Here is a 21,309-nt window from a genome sequence, read left to right as displayed (position 1 = left end):
AAACAAATTAAACAGTTTAAAATTGATTTCAGTTAAAAGCCTGAGAAAACAGGTGCATCTTGAGGATGTTCCTAAAAGCAAACAGAGAAGGAGATGCTCTTATTTCAACAGGGAGCATATTCCAAAGCCCCGGGGCAGCCACAGAGAAGGCCCGGTCCCGAGTTGCCACCAAACAAGTTTTAATTTTATCTAGTTTTAATTTTAATTTTAACCTGGTTTAAATGTTTTTAAAAATTATTTCAATTGTTTTATTATGTGTTTTTGATTTCACTGTAAACCACCCTGAGCCACTTTAGGATGGGCAGTATATGAATTGAATAAAAACAAAAACAAACAAACCAACTACACACACACACACACACACACACACACACACACACACACAGAGTCCACCCCATCTAATGGCCCTGGATGGTTTATAACAGTTAACCAAAAAATTAGCAATCAATTGGGCAGATTAGGAGCATGGAATGTCACCTTTCCCTCAATATTCCACTATTCCCCTCAGTACTGTGCCCAACTGAACTCTCTGATCCAGGGGTTCTCAAACTCGGATCCCCAGGTGTGGTCAGACTCCAGCTCCCATCATCCTCAGCTGCAATGGCCTTCAATGTCTACAGGTTCAGAGGCAGTATGCCACTTAATGCCAGTTGCTGGAGAGCAGCAGCAGCAGCAGGAGAGAGCTATTGCCCTGTCTGTGACCAATAACCTCTAGGAACCCAAGCTTGAGAACTTCTTCCTTAATCCATCACCAGACCCAGCATTATGCAGACTCCAGTAGCAATCCCATTCGCCTTTGTTCAAATTCGGGATACTTCGCTTAGCAAGTGCAGGCTTACCCAGAAAGTCATCAGAAGAAAGCCTTTCAAAGTCCCACACCTGGAGCACCAGTTCTGCGGGTATTTTGCGTTCGGTCTTGTCCAATGAAAATATGTTTTCTCTCTTACTGACCACCACTTGCTTCTCAGCTGGGAGATAATGGAATGGATACACAAAGCGCCAGTTGAAGTTCCCTTCTCCAGTCAAAGAGTTGTAATGTACGTCTGTCTCTTGCCTGTCGTCTTCCAGGCCTTTCAACCACCTGTTGCATCACAGAGTTGAATTGAGGGACCCATAATGGATAAAACTTGCCCAACCCCAGTACTAAGACAGGATCTACTAAGAGTCAAATCTGCTTCGCTGTAGTTGAAAACCATTGCTTCTTTTCTTATCCTCATGGGACTGGTTGGAACCGTTCTGGATAAAATGCAGAAACTAGCCTTATGCTGGAAAGGAACACTTTTCAATAAAGGTGACATTATCACAATAATGTTATCAGGTTTATGAGAGTCACATGCATGAAGGTGTCTCATAATGATCATGGGGATCTATAATAATTTTTGGAGGTTCTGCTTTGAACCGGGGCATAGCACAGTTGAAGTGGGTCCTGGGACAAGAAGTGAGGATGTGTTCCCTCTAATTTTTCTTATCTGTGTGCAGAATGCAGCTGCGGAGCCGAATGGCAGCCTGGGTCCGGCTCTGCTTGGCCGCCCCCTCCAGTTACGCCCATGCACGTGATGTCATGCACATGGGGGCATGGCTCGGGCTCTGGAGGAGACCAGGGCGAACTCCTCCCCTCTCATGCCCGGGCTGCCGAGAGCCTGGGCAAACTCTCTCTTTTTAATTTCATGCAGTGTTGGCTGCTCAATAGGACGTTTTTCCCTTTCCCTCCCTCCAGAGAGGGAAAGAAAGGGGAAAACATCCAATCGGGCAGCCAGCACTACCTAAAATAATAAACTGAGAAATCACACGGGCTCTCGGCAGCTTGGGCAATGCCCCCTTTGCACGTGATGTCATACGCAAAGGGGGCATGGCCCAGGCTGCCGAGAACCCGAGCAACCTCTCAGCTTGTCATTTCAGGCAGTGCCGGCTGCCAATTGGATCTTTCCCCCTTTCTCTCCCACTGTGGAGGAAGAAAAAGGGAAAACCTCCTATCAGGCAGCCAGCACTGCCTGAAATAACCAACAGAGAGTTCGCCTGGGCTCTCGGCAGCCCAGGTGTGGAAGGGGGGAGTTCACTCTGAGCTCCTCCGGAGCCCGAGCCATGGGGCTTCGGCGGCCCTTTTCATTGGAGGCCCAGGTTCTTTGAACCTGTTCGCACAATGGCAGAATGAGTTTTGTTTTGGGCAGCAGTATCAAGGCAGCATTCAGATTGGGGGCTTCCTGATTCAACCTGAGTGGGATCTAAAATTAACTGAGTGGACATCAAAAATCTTGTGTGCACATGCCTTAGAGGGACCCTTACTGCTTACCCTTCCCATAGCAGTGTTCCCGCCTAAAAGGGAACACTGCCTGGGTCCCTTTGTGTTTTTCTTCTCCTCTCCATGTTTTTGCTACAGAAGAACCAAATGGTCATGGTGAAAAACAAAACGTTCTTGGGATGCCCTTTCTCTCACTCCAATACAAATGCCACACACTCCCCACACTCTGTTCAGGAGGCAGCTGCTTGCCAGTGAGTCAGGGAGGCAGGAGGGGAGAGCAAAGAGTGAGCTGTTTTCCAACCAATGGGGTCCCCTCCCTCCTGGGCCCAGGGACATTTGCCCTCCAATTGTTCAACTATAGCTATGCCCCTGCTTTGAACCAGGAAGGAAAGAACTGAACCCAAAACAGTTAATGGGGCATTCTTAAACCTCAGTAAACACCTTTGCTTGAAGGAGAAATTTAGCTCAGCTTTGATGTTAGCTAAATACTTCCCTTTCATCTGTCTCTGCTAATTGTTTTCTGCACTTTCAGTAAAAGGTAAGACATGTCAGGAATATTAACAAAGTTGCCCAATGATAAAATCCGAACAAGACGGTATTCAAATTCCTCTCACTACTGTACCTTTAAGGAGCAAAAGACATCAGTAATTGAATAATGAATTACAACACGTATTCCCAAACGTCAACCTTTGGGGTTTTTTTTGTTTTCTTTGTTGACTTTTCTAACATGGTTACACAGGCTGTTTCACTTCTTTGAGAAACTTTACCTTGCACCATATCATTCCTTTTCAGGATGAAGGCAGATGTAACATTTGTGGAGCAATGGGGTTGATTTAGAAGCATTCTTACTACATTCAACTTAAACATATATTTCTCTTCTCAGGATCATTTTCTTAAAAAGACTGTTTTGCAAATGTGTAGCAAAAGTCAGCTGTGGGTGGCATCAATTGGCTACTATCTGTGACCTCACACAAACACCTCTGCCACACAATCCCTGGAGAAGTGTGCAACTGTTTATAAATAGGTTTTTTTTAAAAAAAGTAAAGTGTGTATATATGTATATGAAAAACACACACACGTATGTGTGGAAATGTAACAAATACAAAAGGACAAGCAGTCCATCTGCAGTGGGGGGCAGAGGAGAAGCAAGACTGATAACTGAACCTGTGTTTGACTTGACAGAATATATATCTGTCATGCTAATTGTGAAGCTGTGAGGAAACCAGGCTCACACTGTGGGTCAGGAACCCACTGTGACTTATTTTTAAATGTTACATCCATCTTCACCCTCATTTTAAAGAATGATACATATATGGTCCATATTTGCATGCCTTCCCACACTGTGTACAAGAGAATCTTGAATGTATATCTAGCTGCCACCCATTCAACCCTTTGTGAAGTGAATGAACCACCTAAGTGGAATCCCAGTATGTGGACCAGATTAATATCATTTTGCCATATTAATTAAATGCCAAGATTAACATAAATGAAAAGCTTGAGGCAACTGAAGGCTGTGGGATTCAGCAAAATGAGCACCCATGATTTAGCAAAAATTTGCTGTTATAAGATAGTTCTGAGTTTTTCAGAGTTCTCATCTCAGTTATGACGCATCATGATATAAACACAAAATGTTGAGCTAATCATGAATTGCATACAAAGCTCTTTGTAACATGGGCCTCTGGGATGGATGGTTCCCTGCAATTAATTAACATGGTTTTCCTGAGGAGCGAGTACATTTATCAAGACTTGTGCCATGGGTCAGCCAGGTCAGGCACCAGCCAGGTCAGGAACAGGCCTCAAGGCCCACCTCTCTCTCAGGCTGGTCCCTTTGTGTGGCAATGGTGGTCTAAGTCATCAGCAAATAAAAGCATGCTGCTCCTGAGTCTTTACTGGTTGGATCTCCCACTGGCCAATGGGAGTGCCTCCAGGCTCTGCAATGATGCAAGAGTCTGGAAGACATTCCCATTGGCTGGTGGGAGGGGAGACGCTGCCTGCAGTGGCAGATCTTCTTCACACCCCCTGAGGGCTGGAGGGGGAGGAGCTGCTACTGCCACTTCTCATCCTCCTCTGAGGAAAGGAGGGCGAGGTGCTGTCCAGTAAGCTTTGGAGGGGGGTGGCGGGAGCTGAGGGCGCTTCCTCAGCCCATGCTGGGGCTTTTCCAAATGGTGATTTAATGCAGCTTTGCTGTACTTACTCCCCTCTCTATCGTGACTCTAGGAGTGAATTACTGTATCCATTACTAGAGCAATTTCCTGGTAGGCCTGATTCCTTTTATCTTAACTACTGTTTGGCTGATACTAACGATGAAGTCACCAAAGTAGTAGCCAAATTTATTTATGGGGCGACGAGACAGGCATCCCACCACGGTCTTTTATAGGTTTGATTTTATGGTAGTTTTAGTTTTATTTGTATACGTATTGCTATATTTACTCTCTATATTTATTTATTTTACTGCTATATTTATTTATTTGTATACGTATTGCTATATTTACTAATAGCTATTGCTATTATTGTAATGCTGAATGGCTGCGTTATTGTCACTTCTGTTTCTATTTGGCCTATGGCTGCAATAAAAGAACTACTACTACTGCTACTATACTTCCTGCAGGGAGGAGTTCATACGAGGGAATCATTTACAGCAATGTCCCCACGGTAACAAAAGGTGCCATTCAGACAGCCAATGGCATTATTCAGCTTTTCCCCTTATGATTCACAGTCACTGCACATTATATGCATCCTAAAAAAGTAGCACTTTGGTGCAGTGCTCAAAACGGCTTAACTTTAGGCACTTCCTGCCACAGTAAGGCTGCCCATCTGGGAATGCTGCTGGTGCCAACCCTGCCTTCTGTTGGGTGTAATAAATCAAGTCTCTGCTCCTTCAGAATTTCAGTCCTGAAAGTTCCAGGACCTCATTTTCCATACACATCAGTTCCATGCCTGCTTAATTCTAGCCACTGCAGCAAAATGTCAAGGCCACCGAGCTGTCAGTCCTATGTGCATGCAAAACTTGCTAATACAGCTGTGACTCATTTTTTGAGGGACGGCTAGGGTCATTCATTAATTCATCTGTCATAAATGAGAAGCTGCACAGGCTATGCCTGGGTGAACCTACCCTTTTACATAGATGTCACTTGATTTCTGTCCTGTGAAGATATTCTCATCTTCTAAAATAACATCTTCTGTATTCCAGATTATTACTCTCAGTTCGTAACTGGCGGAGGGGGGTGGGGGAGAAAGAAAGGTAACCAAAATGGAATGTAAAGACATGTTAGTAAAACGCAGCTTGCTCATTTGTGGCCATTCATTCTGGTCATATTTTGGGGATGGATTAAAATACAGCATTATCTAAATACAAGAAAAGAAAGTGGATTTGAGGAAGTGGAGGTCTGACCCCTTTAGCTTTTAATGTAACAACCGAATCAGTGACTTGTCTGAATGAATGATTGATGGAATGGAAAGACCCAGTTCATAGCTATGCTGCAAATATATATCCGTTTTATACCAGACTGTATTACCCCCGAGGGTTTGAATTATCTCTAACATGGCTTTTAACACTATGAACAAAGCTTTTACACTTACAGACACATTGTTAGTATTTACTAAATATAACCTTTTCTTGCTAGAAAAATCTTTTGCCGTAATATCTCCCAATGAAAAAAAGCCAACTGTTAAGTAGTCTGCTTCTTTAGTCCTTCATTAATTCTTCATGGACAGAGAAAAGGTTTTAAAAAGAAACAGAATCAGCTTTACACTGAACATAATTGATGTACTAATCATTTCTAAGAAACTACCCCCAACTGAAAGACTGCTGTCCAAAGCCTTTATTAAGTTCATTCTAAATGAGCCTTGAATTTTTCTTGGCTCTTCTGTCTGTTTCATATTCACCACACTCCCTGGCTGACTAACTACTTGATGAAGTGATATGCTTTGTTATCTGAAATTATGCAGGCAAAGTATTGCCAAATATCTCCAAAGTACAGGAGATTTCTAAATGGAGCTCTTCATGCACTTTATGGCAAATAAAGGTCAATATGCAAATATGAAAGCTTTATTCCGACAGATCTAGCTAGGTGGTTGGCACAAATCCTATCAACAGCTAGAAAGGGACAAATATTAAAATATAGTAATTCTGCAATAGAGAATAATGGGACTAGGGACAGACAGGACTACAGAGGCAGACTATATACCTGCGGAAGATAGCTTGAATGAGGAATTACTGTTCATTGTGTATGTACACACTTATCCCATTTTCAACTCTTGCAGGTTTTTGTTTTGTTTTAAAAACCCATTAATACCAGTTTGATCAGGGGCCTAGAGCACCTTCCTTATGAGGTAGGTCTACAACACCTGGGGCTTTTTAGTTTAGAAAAAAGATGAGTGAGTAGAGACATGATAGAGGTCTATAAAATTAGGCATGGTGTGGAGAGGGTGGATGGAGAGCATTTTTTCTCCCCCTCTCATAACACCAGAACCAGGGGTCATTTCTGGACCTGGAGCTTGATCCAGCAGGACTGTTCTTATCAAAAGCCACAGTGGGACCAGTTCTAGCTTTTCAACAGGCCTCAAGCCACTTGGCTCAGGAAGGCCTCTTAACTTTCTGAGTGATACACACTTGATAGGTGAACATAGGAAGCTTCCTTGGATTACGTCAGATCATTGGTCCAACTAGCTCAGTAGTGTCTACTCTGATTGGCAGAGGCTCTCCGGTGTTTCAGACTGGGGTCTTTCCTAGCCCTACCCAGAGAGGCCAGAGAGTAAGCCTAGGGCCTTCTGTGTGCAAAGTGTGTGCCCTGTCACTGAGATACAGGCCCTCTCCATGGAATGGGCCCTCCCCCATGGAAGGTGGGAGGAAGTGGATGGAAGCACAGTTAGCGAGGAGTGGAAAGGAGTTAGCCTGATTTAGATACCTTGGTCCTTAGGGACACTAAGGGACACTCTCCGATGGTTAAGGACAAGGACATGTCAAACATAGGGCTGGTTCGGATGATAGTTCACCTGCTGAACTGGCCCACTCGATTAAGAAGGGGGACTCACCAAGCATGTGCTTGTTCTGACTTCTTTCCTGGATGTCCTGACGCCCTCCTGGTGCATCTCTTTATTGTGTGGTGGGGGTGGTTTGTCCCATTTGCTGCTGTACATGTGATTCCAGCACTAGTTCAATCTAATATTTGGGTTGTGTGTAGAGCAATGATTTGGATGAACCTCCTAATACGTAACAAAGGAATGAACTGCGAGGGCAGCAGGATGTCTGGGTGAAATGTCAGGACAGGTGCGCTCTCGGCGTATCCCCCTTCTTAATCATGTGGGCTGCTTCAGGGGGATAAAAGTATATTTTGAGCTAGCCAACAGTGTGCCCTGCTTCTGATCTGGCTGTACCAGGTGCAAGTGAGAGCCAAGATGGCAGCACTGGATTCTCTAGCAGCCGGTGAGGCTGAGGCTGGGAGGGGGGCAGAGGGTGGGATACATGGGGCAGGCAGGCACAGAACCCGCTGCAGCTGTGCCCCTCCCTTATGGCTGCCTCTTCCACTCTCTCTCTTCTCATCTGGGTTTAACTTGAGCTGTGTGGGCTGGCCATTCACTGGGTGAACCAACCCAGAGAATGACCAGCCCACATGGCTCAAGTTAGAGCCAGGGCAAGGTGAGAGAGAGGCAGAGGCTGCCACAGCAGGCTGAGGAGAGAGAGAGAGAGAGAGAGAGAGAGAGAGAGAGAGAGAGAGAGAGAGAGAGAGAGAGAGAGAGGCACAGCTGTGTCTGGTTCTGTGCCTGCCTGCCCCACCCTCCGCCCTCTACCCTCCCACTCCAGCCCCAGCCTCACCTGCTGTTCCATCCTGACTGGATCTCAGTTGGTGGATCCCATAATGGGGAAAGTGCCTAACTTCACCCATGGGACAAAAAGAATATAAGCATACACCATGGGAAGGTAAACCACACCAGTCACAATCCATTCTGAACTCTTCTAAAAGCTATGGTCTGGCTCCATCCTAATTTTACAAACCATTGCTTTATAAATAAATTCGCTATATAAAGCTAATTCTTGTACAGTTATCAGTTTTCCAATAAGTGAATACAATATTCTGCAACTGCAATTTTCTCTCCAAAGGTCTTTTTCCAATTGGATCCAAGAATACTTTTTAGACTGGGATGTGCCACTTCTGAACATTGTTAAAGCTGGATGGAAAGTGGAAAGGAGCTAGTTACAGATCAAATGGAGTCTCTGTACGTTTTTAACATCCCACATGCATGAAACGGGGGTGGGTGGAAGCCACCTTAAGCATCTTTAGTGAAAACAGCTCAAGAAAGATGCAAATGACAAAAAGATATCATCAGGAATTTAGCAATGTGTATTTGTAGATAGAAAGAAGTGCAAAATAAATTACCCTTTGGGTTTTCTGGGTGAAATATCAACAGGCGGTCCTGGGAGAGGCATATCTTTAGGAAACATGTCCACCCACATCTGTACACGGCCCTTTAAGAAAGGAAACACAGAACATAAGAAGAGCCTTGCTGGATAAAACCCAAGGCCTCTCTGGTCCAGCATCCTGCTGCCCACAGTGGACTACCATCAGATGCCTCTTGGAAGCCCACAAACAGGAGGTGAAGACATGCCCTCTCTCCCACCTTTGCGTCCCTGCAACTGATATTCAGACACATCCTGCCTCTGAACCTGGAGATAGCTTATTGCCATCCAAGCTAGTTGCCACTAATAGACCTGCCCTCCAAGAATTTGTCTAAATTTTTAGACAAATTTGTCTTTCCTTTTAAAGCCACCCAAGCTGGTGGCTATCACCACATCCTGTGGCAACAAATTCCACCAGGCAATTGTCTGCTGCGTGAAGAAGTACTTCCTTTTCTCTGCCCTAACAAAAAGCCTGGCACTCAAGTTTGGTTAAGAAACAGTATTAATTTCCAGCATTTCTCATTTGCAAAACATTTTCCCCTAACAGAAGCAGCAATAATGTTGCATGATTGTGAGAGGGAAGAAAAGACCAGGTCAAAAAATGCTTCAAGGTGAAGCACAGGTGGATGTGGGAAATGAGTGTTCCAACTAGAATATGATGAATTCAGCACCAAGGCAGCATAAAGGGGAAAAGGCTATATTAGATTCTAATGCAGTCACTGCACACTCTGCTCTTTGCAGTAATCTTAGCTGGGGTGTGCACAGACCAGTTTGCAGCTGAACCAGTCTGCCACAAACTGGGCGGTTCGAGCGTTCAATTGTGAACCAGTTCGAACTTGTTTGTTGATTTGACCAGCCCAGCTGGTTGGTCTGATGAACACATTCACAGAGCAGCGGTTTGGTCCAAATTTGGACTGAATTGCTACACACGGTCCATGCATACCCCTAGCCTTAGCATTTAAAGTAAAGTGCACCGTCAAGTCGATTTCAACTCCTGGTGCCCACAGAGCCCTGTGGTTTTCTTTGATAGAATACAAGAGGGATTTACCATTGCCGCCTCCTGCACAGAATGAGATGATGCATTTCAGCATCTTCCTCTATTGCTGCTGCCTGATATAGGTGTTTCCCATAGTCTGGGAAGCATACCAGTGGGGATTCAAACCGGCAACCTTCTGCTTGTTAGTCAAGCATTTCCCCACTGCACCACTTAAGGTGGTAGCCTTAGCATTTAAGCTGCCCAAAAAGGATCAAGATTTTCTTCTTTTCAGTTTAGCATCTAACTGATTGTCAGTCACATTTCCTAGGATTGCACATTCCAGGTTCAGCCTGTGCGGACACTTTACTCACCTACTGGTGTTAGGTTATCACAACATTTGTGCATCTATTGCTAGCTAGTTGCACTAAGTCTGGTGCTTGCATTCCAGACTAGTGTTGCACTACTGCAAGCATGTTGGTGCCATGATTCGAAGATGGCCACTACTGTAAGCATGTTTGTGCCATGATTCAAAGCTGTGACTCTCCACCCATCCTGGAGGACTCTTCAGATAAGGAGTAAGTTGGGGTAAAGGAACCTAACATTCACAGCCAGGAACCTACTACAGACGACTCCTCAGAAGAAGAGGAAGACGATGGGGCACAGAATCCTGAACCCCAGTCCTCTGTGCCAAGGCCTGAAGATACTGTGCTGCCCTCTGACTCTGCCCTCTGCCAGCAACACTGAAGACCTGTCCCTGCAGGGAGGAGTGACCTCCATCTAGACCAGGGGCTGTAGTATAAAGCCTTCAGTCAGCCTCAGGCCTTTGTTGGAGCAACAGCTCATACAGAGCTCCTGTGGACTGTTGCAGTCCCAGCTTCAACTGGTTTTACCATGCTTCTGCCTAGCCCTCTGTATCTATTGATTACTGGCTTGACCTCGGGCTGCTTGACCTTGCTTCTGCCTTGACCACTGTACCTGCTTGACTACTGGTTTGACCTTGTCTCTGCCTTCCCCTCCATATATGTTGACTGTTGGTGAGACCTTGGCCTGCTTGATGTTGCTCCTGCCCTGCCCTTGAACCAACTGAGCTACAGCCTTGTTGTAAATACTGGCTGCATTCACATGTAATGGGAGTTAAAGGAGACAGAGGTTTCCAAACCTGTATGTCTGGATGTGTTAAACCCTGGTCCTGTCTGAAAAGCGACTTATTTTATTTATTTGTTTGTTTGTTTATTTGTTTGTTTATTTGATTTTTATACCGCCCTTCCAAAATGGCTCAGGGCGGTTTGGACTTGATGTTTCCCTTGCCAAACTCCAATTTGAAACCTTGGGTTGTAGTGAGTTTCGCTATTCATACCCAATGTTTTGAGCTGCTTGCTGTATGTCCAAATGCAGAAGTGCTGGCTAAAACTGGCTCCTCCTTCTCTCTGACTATGATTGGCTGTTGGGGCTGTCCTTCATGCCAGAAGGAAGCCAGCATAACCAGTTCCCCTTCCTCTCGGCAGCCTCCCTGACTGCAGTTCAGCTTCTGTCCATTTTGTCCGAATGCAGACACATAAGCATGGAGGGGGGAAATGGAACGGTGGGTCCATTGGACACTTGGTTCTGCATTCTGTGCAAAAGACGAGGAGGTGACAGTCCAGAGCAGCTTGTGGTGTGAAATAGTTGCACAACTGCAGCATACCTCATTTGTTTTAACAGGAACATTTGCATGTGAGCACTATAGCACAATAGTGCAGTCCCATTCCTTATGACTGCAATGGATCACGATCCAGATTGGTGCAGTTCTGCAAATCCCCGTTTATTTCACAACTAAGCTAACCACAACTTTGTTCACTCTACCTGCAGTCAGTCTTTCCCCTTTTGCCACCTACCCAGAGTGTAGCATTTACCTGCTCCATGCCAGGTTTATCTTTGTGATAAAGAGGCCGTGTCTCGATGTGTTCAGGCACCAGCTTACACCCAATTGCTGGGATTTGGTCCCAGGAACGTAAAACCTTCAGAGCAAGGTGTTCATAGGATTCAACTGGCTCCTCTGCATGAGAGAAAACATCAGAGTTGAGTTAGTACATTAATCTGTATCTTAATGTGGCTGTGTTGCTTAATGAAGGTGCTCATTGACAATTTGCTATAGTAGAAAGATGCCTTTAATGATACCAGAGGAAGAAAAGTTGTAAAATATGTTCTGTGTCTGTGTAATAGAACACCCCAAGGAACAATAAAGAGTTTCATGAGAACATGAAGCTACTCTCTAGAAAGCTGTGGGTTGTAAACAACATATACTGTGGTCCAGCTAAAGAGATTGGTACATGTAAACAGGGATATTTGTGCATTTAATTTGCCACATGGGGGGCCAAGGGCAAAGACTGGATGTAGCTTCAGACATGCAACTGAGTTAAGATACTGCCTATCCACACAGCATTGCTTGGAGTGAGAATTCTTTGCTTTAAATATTTATATTTCACCTCTACAACGAAAATGTGCCCAAGGTGGCTAACATAAAATATTACAATAAAAACAATGTGTATTCCAATGTGCATTCAAACATGCATCTCTGTTCAGATTCTCATTCCACTAGACACATGGTAAGTCCTGCTATCTGGGCAAAGTGGCACATTTTAGAGGGATTCCTTATATTTCAGTTGTGGGGGGCGGGGCGGCGGGTGCATCTATAACTTTGGGAAGAAGAGCTGGTCTTGTGGTAACAAACATGAATTGTCCCCTTTGCTAAGCAGGGTCCACCCTGGTTTTCATTTGGATGGTCAACTACATGTGTGAGCATTGTCTGTTGTAAGATATTCCCCTTAGGGGATGGGGCTGTAGCTTAGTGATGAAGCATCTGCTTTGCATGCAGAATAACTCAGGTTCAATCTCTGGCATCTCCAGATAGGGCTGGGAAAGATGCCTGCCTGAAACCTTGGAGAAACCACTGCCAGTCAGTGTAGAAAGTACTGAGCTAGATGGACCAATGGTCTGATTCAATATGAGCCAGCTTCCTATGTTCCTATTCATCCCAGCCGAGTCTCCCACCCAGTGGCTGTTGCTGGTGCCTCCCTTGTATTTTCTTTTAGACTGTGAGTTGGCTGATTGGAGACGCCAGCATAAGACTGCGCAACATGTCGGCCACTGTTCCTTGCTTCTGGAATCTAGTGTCAGTTTTCTTGTGTATTCTGGAGAACAGAGGCCTAGTTATTATTATTACTATTACATATACAACCAAGTGAGCAAATTAACTACACCAACTGAGCAAAAAGACACCTTTTAAAGTGATGATTCTCTTCTGTTTAGCAGGGAGAGAGCAATTGGCCCTACCCAACCCTAGCACAGCATCCCTCCACTGGCTGTTGCTGGTACCTGCCTTATGTTTTGTGAGCCCTTTGGGGATAGGGGGCCATCTTATTTATGTATTGTTTATTTTTCTATGTAAACCATTTTGAGAACTCTGGTTGATGAGCGGTATATAAATATTCGTACAAGTAGTATATACCACTTTTCAACAAAAAGTTCTCAAAGTGGTTTACACAGAAAAATCATCATCATCATCATCATTATCATCATCCCTGTCCCCAAAAGGCGCACAGTCTACAAAGAGGCACAAAATAGCAACAGCCACTAGAAGGACGCTGTGCTGGGGTTGGTTAGGGCCAGTTGCTCTCCCCCGCTAAATATAAGAGTATGACCATTTTGAAAGGTCTCTCTATCCAGTTACAGTTAGGGTTAGTTCATTTACTCTTATATTCTGGGACCTGTGTAACTCCTGTCAGCAGGACTGGCTCTCACCTCCTGGGAGCTCAATGCCCCTATTATTATATGGCTTGTGTCTCATTCGTGCTGCTAATCAGATGCCCACATCCTGCTGGCTTCTCTTGGCTGAGCTCAGGATATGCTACCCCTGCTAACTTGGCAAAGAGGCACCTTTTAATGTGATGATTCTCTTTATTTAGCAGGAGGAGAGTAGCTGGCCCTATCCACCCCTGGCACAGTACCTCCAGTGATTGTTGCTGGTGTCTATCTTACATTTCTTTTTAGATCATGAGCCATTTGGGGACAGGTTTCCATCTTATTTGTTTATTATTTCTCTGTGTAAACCGCCCTGAGCCATTTTTGGAAGGGAGGTATAGAAATTGAATTATTAACAACAACAACAACAACAAGAAGGGAAATCTGGGACTTGGTTTTTGAGAGAACATGCCACAAGGTGGTGTGCATTTCTCTGTTTCTCAAAATACAAGTCCTGTTCAAGCACAAACACAATTATCTGTTCTAGTGGAGGGCCTGGTCCAGCAACTCACTGCAGAAGGCTGCTTGTTCTGTTGCAACACTGACTGTGGCTCCAGAACACCTTGCAAAACCTTATAAGATCTGGCTATCTCATGCAGATGTGAGGAAATAGGCTTGCAGAAGCATCCTCAAACATGATCTAAAATGCAATCTACCTATCCTCTCCCCTTTGGTAATGTATTTGCTGCCCAGGCCAGGCCCAGGAAAAGCCAGGGCTGGCCCAACATGAAACAGGGTGAAGTGAGCCACTTTAGGTGTCAGATGGGCCAGTTTTCAGGAGCAACACAGCGGCCTGCATGCATCCATCCTCATGGATGGCCTATAGTGGAAGGAAGAAAAATGGCACCACACTGGTTTTCCTTTTCCCTTCCTAGTGGAAAAGGAAGGAAGATAGAGATATTTGAAAGAAGGTAGGAACAGTGGATGTTATAATGAGAGACAGGGGAGAGATGGGTGCTATTTGGTGCTCTACTTCAGGCAGCAAAACACCACAAGCCAGCCTTGAGTCAATGGTCCCCTTTCTACATTCAGGGTGGCCCTTTCATGAGGCAAGGTAAGGCAGTCACCTCAGGAGGCAGATTTTTGGGGCATCAGTAGGCGGCAAGATGCCCCCTGCTATCACAGCAGCTCCTTGGCACTGATCTGACCCTTGCAACCTTGCAAAGAGCACATTTCCTTGTACATCCAGGGAAACCTGGAAGAAGCATGGGAAGAGAGGAAGACGCTGCTAGCAACCTACCTCCTCCCTGCTCTCTGTGCACTTTCAAAGCTTGCAAGGGTCAGGTTTGAAAGGGGGCTGCCCCCCACCAGGGGTGTGGGGCAAGGCAGCATTTGACACCTTTCCTTAGGGGCCACAATACTTTTAGCTGCCCTTGTCCACACCCCTCCATGCTTGGTTCCTGTCTGTAGAAGTGAATACACAACATACAATGTAGTTACCATTCTCGTCGGCTTGGAAGACTGTCTGCCCCGTAAAGACTTTGCCCCCTATTTGTATCTTCCCAGGTTGCATGTAGGGCCCACTCAGTCTGTTATCTTTGCAGAGCTTGGTCAGGATCTCTGTTGGCTTGGTGGCATCTCGCCAGGCATTGTATCCTTCACTGAAAATGAGAAAAGATGGTTTTGCAAGGATGGTGTGTTGCTTAGGAGCGCAGTGTTTTTGCTAAGCTTGAGACAGGCAACTAGTTTTAACAGAACTCTATTTTTAACTGAGCAAGGTTTGAAGGGACAGCAACCTGCTGACAGTCCTCTGAAAACCAGGACACAGGCACTGTGAGCCTTCAGGGGTGCAAATTCCCCCCTAAGCACTTGAGAGCTCCCCCTCTTGTTTTTCTGAACTCTCTCAAAACAAAATTTTCTACCCCCCAAAACAGTATTTCATCTCCCTGCAAAAAATTTAAGTGAGGAGCTGCTCCTCAAGTATCCTCTGCACCTCCAGCTTACATGGACCTACTAGAAGCAATTGAATGTAGACCATTTTATGGACTGATCTACACGACAAGCTGATTTGCATATATACCAGCATAATGCTTATATTATAACTCCTCTGGATTGTTCCCATTTATTAACTGGACACTGTATTCTAAGCAGGCCTGATCAGAGTGAAACTGTTATTTTTTGTGATCTGGACTTCGTGTCTCTAATGCAGTCTAAGATTGTCCAGCAGCTGCATCATGTTGCTTGCTCTGATTGTTATTAAAGGCCAACTTTTGCTGAGCTGAACTTCTTGAACTTTTTGTTGTTAAAAGCCAACAAAAAAGCCGGTTTTCCTAGTGAGCTACCCAAAATTTATACTATTGTGGAACAATTCAATCTGACAAGTACAGCAAAACTACAAGACTAGAAAGCCACCTCATAGCAACTAACTTTCACCAGAACCTTCTAAAGGAGATATTCGTCTATCAATTACAAATAGATTTACTGTCCAGAGAGAAGCTTACATTTCATATTGGCTCTGCAACCCACAGGTAGCTCGATGCCTGCTGTAGAAACGGTTTTCCAAATCAATTTTTGTTTCTCCAATGAGATCATCCGAACCAATCAAGTCGTAGTCGTAGATCAAGACTGAAAGCAGGGATTCCTTAGGGAAACTTGCCTGGATTTCAAATGACCTAATGCAAGAAGACTGATAATGTTATCTCAGTCAAATTATCAACAGGCTGCAACCCTAAGCACAATTAGGGTGTCTAAGCACACTTAGACATTATTAAAAATAATACTACATCTTATTTATGTATTTTTCTATGTAAATCACGTTGTGAACTTTGGTTGAAGTGTAGTATATAAATATTCATAGCTACTCTAAATACTACTATAAATAGTAGCAGACATTAAAGTATGTACATTACTATATAATCAAAAAATGTCATCACAAAACAATGAATAAAACAGCAACAAATAAGAGCAAAAACCAAGAAACATTATGTAGCTGCTTTCAGCAAGTCATAACAAAAAGGAACAATTGTGGATCCATATGGATATCTTTACAGTTGACCACCGTTGCTTCAGTATCTCCTCTTAACTTCTATGAACCACTGCAAATGTAACACTATGAGGCTGTTCACACGAGCAGCCCTACCTGGGCTTGCTCAGCTCTACCCAAGTAGGGCTGCTTGTGTGGAGCACCGGGATCAAGCCCAATCCCAGTGATGCCCCACTGGGTGGGCCAGGTAAAGGACACAAGCGCGCCCTTATACCCTGGTACCTGGTTGTGTGTCTGCACGGGTTGCAGGGAAACCCCCCAATGCACCACGGTCCTCACGTGGTACATTGAGGGACTTCTGGAGGTCAGGCTGCATTTCCCTGGCCTCCAGATGGCTCTGCGGCTCCCGGCAGTGTCCGTCATGTGGGCATGCCAGCAGCACGGCCAAAACAAGTAACAGAATCACCGGGCGGGGGGGTGGAAGGTAAGATCGATCCTGTCTTTCCCCCTGCGCCTTTCATGCCCCGCTCACAGGTCATGTGAATGACCTTTATAGGCAGCAAATTTCTCTTGAAGCTGCTTTGCACTGAGTCAGAACATAAGTCCATCCAGGTCAGTTTTGCCTATATTGACGGGCAGCAGCTTTCCAGAGTTTCAGAGAGGAGACTTTCCCAGCCCTACCTGGGAAACTGAACCAGGGACTGAACCTGGATTTCCTGCCTACAAAGCATATGTTCTGCCACTAAGCTGTGACCCCTCTCTCCTGATTAGAAAAGAAATAAATCACCTTGAAGAAATCATTTAGGTAGGATATGCTAGTTAATGGGTTAATAATAAATATCTCCCCAATGTCAGCACATATAGCACAACATAATATACAATGGCCTATATTTTCAACTGTCTGGGCTCTGCGAGTACCTAGAGGTAGCACAGCTGAAAATTCTACGAAAAGGTCGAAGTTGTGGAGCTTTGTTTGAAATATTACTGCCAAGAAGGCATTACACTTTAAAGCAGGTTCACAACAGAGGCTTCCAGTACCCCAGGGGGACCTGAAAGGCTCCCAGGGGGGTACTTGGAGGCCTTTTACCTCCCCATGCTGCAGCCATGTTATTGCTTCCCAGCTATGGATTGCTGGCTTGAAGCAGACATGTTCTCAATGATACCTCCTCTGCTTCTGCTGAAGAGGGCAACCAAGATGATCAGGGGCCTGGAGCACCTCCTTATGAGGCTAGGCTGCAGCATCTGGGGCTTTTTAGTTTGGAAAAGAAAAGGCAACCACTGGGAGACATAATAGAGGTGTATAAAATTATGCATGGAGTAGTCAGAGTGGACAGAGAGAAATGTTTCCTCCCTCTCTCACAACTCTAGAACCAAGGGTCACCCTATGAAACTGATTGCCAGGAAATTTAGGACTGACAAAAGGAAGTAGTTTTTCACACAGCACATAATTAATCTATGGAATTCTTTGCAATGAGAAGTGGTGATGGCCACTAGCTCGGATGGCATTGAAAGGGGCTTAGACAAACTCATGGAGGACAGGTCTATCGATGGCTACTAGTCTGGCAGCTATAGGCCACCTCCAGCCTCAGAGGCAGGATGAGGCTCTAAATACCAGTTGCAGGGGAGCAACAGCAGGAGAGAGGGCATGCCCTCACCTTTTGCCTGTGGCCTTCTCGGCAGCATCTGGTGGGCCACTGAGGGAAACAGGATGCTGGACTAGATGGGCCTTGGGCCTTATCCAGCAGGGCTGTTCTTATGTTCCAATTGGCTGGCTAGGTCAGCATACCCATCCCCTCAGATTTAGCCTGACTGACAGGTTTAAGAAAAGTAGCACTGAGTACTCCCATTGAAATTTAAAAGGCAAGTAAATATCTTCCATTCATTTCAATGGAAGTACTCATGAATAACTTAGTTTGGATGTAATCCACTGACTAGAGTAGTCTACTCATAACTGTTAACACTGTGTGTGTGTGTGTGTGTGTGTACACATGCGTACGTGCACACAATCTCTATGGGGTACCTGAGCTGAAGGTTTGCGACAGAAGGGGTGCACTTGTTAAAGTTTGGGAGCCTCTGCTATAAAGCATGTGTTATTTTAATATAACACAGGTGAAAACAACCAAGCTTGATGTCCTGAAAAATGTATGTCGCAGCTTGTTTTTGATATATCGTCATGCTTGATCCAGGCTTGAACCTTTTAAATTTGAGGGATCAAAGCTGATGTCTAGCATTTTGTTTTCATACCAAGAAGCCAGCTTTCCTGATTTTTATTCATTACCTGTCTCAGAAAACATTTTTTTTAGGTTGTTCTCATCCAATCTAAGGAGTTTAAACAGTTCAGGAAAGCTGCCAAGGGGACTTGTGGCTGAGCAGTCATAATAAATCTCACTTCCACTTTAATACATGCTGTGGGAGTTCCTGGCCCAGCAAATACCTCACAAATTGATTTTGTGTGTACAGGCGAGGAGGTGGATTTCCATTTGAGATCCACTTCAGTTAGCCTCAGCTCCTGTATCTTCAGGAACACTTTTCCTTTATGCACCCCAAGTGTTGGATGGACCATATTTCCCCCTTTTGATCTTGTGCTTCCCCCCTGCATATAAACTTCCCCATTATCTCTTACATTTTCCTGCTGGGAGTTCTCCACACAGCAGGCTTTCCTACGGGTTTTCTGCGAGGTTTTACTGCAAACTCAGTTATCCCAAAAACCCAATGCAAAAAGTGGATTTTTTAAAACCCCCGATTTAAATCGGGCTGCACTCTAACATGCAATGAAAAACCAAATTGTGTGTGTGGTGTTCCCTGATTACTTGCAGGGGCTTTGGGTAAATCTGCCCAGTATGTGAACGTACACCCTCCATTCCGGAGGAGATGCGAACTAAAGGGCTTTAAAAGCCCTGTATGAAAAACTTCCTGTAGGACTAATTTCAGTGTAAAGGGGCAATTTAGATTGGGAAGACAGTGGCTGACAACCTAACTAATAATGTGCGTGCATAAGCAGGGATTGTGGGGACGCAATGGGGGCCCATGCAGAACCCCCCCCCCAACCTCATCTGTGTGCTCTATTGGAGGTCAGTGAAGTGTCTCATCTCCTACAGATCGCTTGAGGACATGCGGACAGAGCTGGGAAGTTTCGTCCAATTGAGCAACAGTGCATGGGAAGGAGGACTAGAAAAGTTGTGCACCTCTGTTGTGCCCCTGAAGTCCCTCCTTACACACACATGCTTTGTTGATTGGGAGGTCAGCCATTGTGCAGAGAAAGAGATAAAGACTCTTCCTCATGTGTTCCTGCTCCATTCATAACTGGAGCCCCCTGCAGCTATTTTACAATTAAACAAAGTGTTCTAGTAAGAACTAATCAGCCTACTTTCCTTTCATCTGGACTAAATTTGGTGCAAATCAAGGTCCACAAATTAGACCTCTTGTACCTCAAATGTTTATGTGTCTGCCATCTTGGATTGGGGTGGATGTCATCATTACACACTGCACCATTGAGGTGTCCCTGTGTGTCACTAACTACCGCTGTTCCAAATTTGGTTCAAATCGGTTAGACAGTCCTCAGGTTAGTGCACTTGCACCTCAAAAGTTTATGCATCCGCTATCTTGGATCAGGGTGGGTGACATCATCACAAACTACACCATTGGGGCATCCCTATGTGTCCATTCAGTGGTAGCAAATTTGATTCAAATTTGTTAGACTGTCCACAAGTTAGTGCACTTGCGCCTCAAAAGTTTATGTGTCCACCATCTTGAACTGGGGTGGATGACATCATCATCGTCTTCGCTGTTGAGGTATCCCATATGTCCCTAGAGCTGTAGCAAATTTGGTTCAAATCAGTTAAGCGGTTCACAAGTTAGCTCACTTGCACCTCTAAGATTTATGCTTCTGCCATCTTGAATCAGGGTGGATGACATCACAACATGCACCACTGAGGTGTCCCTGTGTATCACTAACTACAACTGTGCATAATTTGTTTCAAATCAATTAGACAGTCCACAAGTTAGCCCACTTGCGCCTCAAACATTCATGCGTCCACCATCTAGGATTGGGGTAGATGACACCATCACAAACTACGCCATTGAGGAGTCCCTATGTGTCCCTACAGCTGCAGCAAATTTGGTTCAAATTGGTTATGCGGTTCACAAGTTAGCCAACTTGCATCTCAAAAGTTTACACGTCCGCCATCTTGAATTGGCATGGATGACATCATTACAAGCTATGCCATTGAGGTGTCTGTGTGTGTCACTCATTGCACTGTATGCAATTTGGGTCTAATAGGTTAGGCAGTCAACAAATTAGCCTGCTTGCGCCTCAGATGTTCATGCGGCCTCCATCTTGAATTGGAGTGAATGACATCATCACACACCACGCCATTAGGGCATCCCTATGTTTCCCTACAGCTGTAACAAATTTGGTTCAAATTGGTTAAGCGGTTCACAAGTTAGCTCACTTGTGCCTCAAATGTTTATGCATCCGCCATCTTGGATCGGGGTGGATGACATCATCACAAACTATGCCGTTGAGGTGTCCCTATGTGTCCCTTCAACTGTACCCGATTTGGTTCATATTGGTCCAGGTGTTGTGAAGTTGATAGGACACACACACACACACACACACACACACACACACAGACACTGCCGGGTGATTTCATAAGCCTAATGGAAAGTAGGCTAAAAAGAAAGACAGGAAATCCCATCACAGATCTCCTGTATCACATGTGGTTTAGCCTTTTATTCAATAGAATGTACACTTAACAGGTAACATCTAACAGACTTATTTGTCAATAATGATTGTTACATACTAGTACTTACATACTAATATTTTTTATTTATCTTATTTTACATTTTCTATCCCGCTCTTCCTCCAAGGAGCCCAGAGTGGTGTACTACATACTTAATATCTCATTCTTTATGGAACATACACAAAATGTATTTATACATTTTGACCAGGCTGGAACCTACTAGTTAAGTTTGTTCAGAACAATTTCCAACAT

General features: G+C 44.7%; 1 protein-coding gene across 1 annotated transcript in view; it reads right to left on the bottom strand.

The window, feature by feature from the left end:
- The window catches only part of FER1L6 (fer-1 like family member 6), a 160,139-nt gene that overhangs the window by 13,198 nt on the left and 125,632 nt on the right, over window positions 1-21,309 (bottom strand). Inside the window, exons 33-38 of the mRNA XM_053245966.1 lie at window positions 15,834-16,004; window positions 14,833-14,993; window positions 11,505-11,647; window positions 8,617-8,705; window positions 5,352-5,450; window positions 840-1,081 (exon numbers count right to left, since the gene is read on the bottom strand). Of these exons, the coding sequence (XP_053101941.1) occupies window positions 840-1,081; window positions 5,352-5,450; window positions 8,617-8,705; window positions 11,505-11,647; window positions 14,833-14,993; window positions 15,834-16,004 (905 nt within the window). The remainder of the gene's footprint in view (window positions 1-839; window positions 1,082-5,351; window positions 5,451-8,616; window positions 8,706-11,504; window positions 11,648-14,832; window positions 14,994-15,833; window positions 16,005-21,309) is intronic.

This window comes from Hemicordylus capensis, chromosome 4 (genome assembly GCF_027244095.1).
Source record: "Hemicordylus capensis ecotype Gifberg chromosome 4, rHemCap1.1.pri, whole genome shotgun sequence".
Taxonomy (NCBI): Eukaryota; Metazoa; Chordata; class Lepidosauria; order Squamata; family Cordylidae; genus Hemicordylus; species Hemicordylus capensis.
The sequence above is the reverse complement of the archived record's forward strand: the minus strand, read 5'-3'. Positions and strand labels throughout refer to the sequence as shown.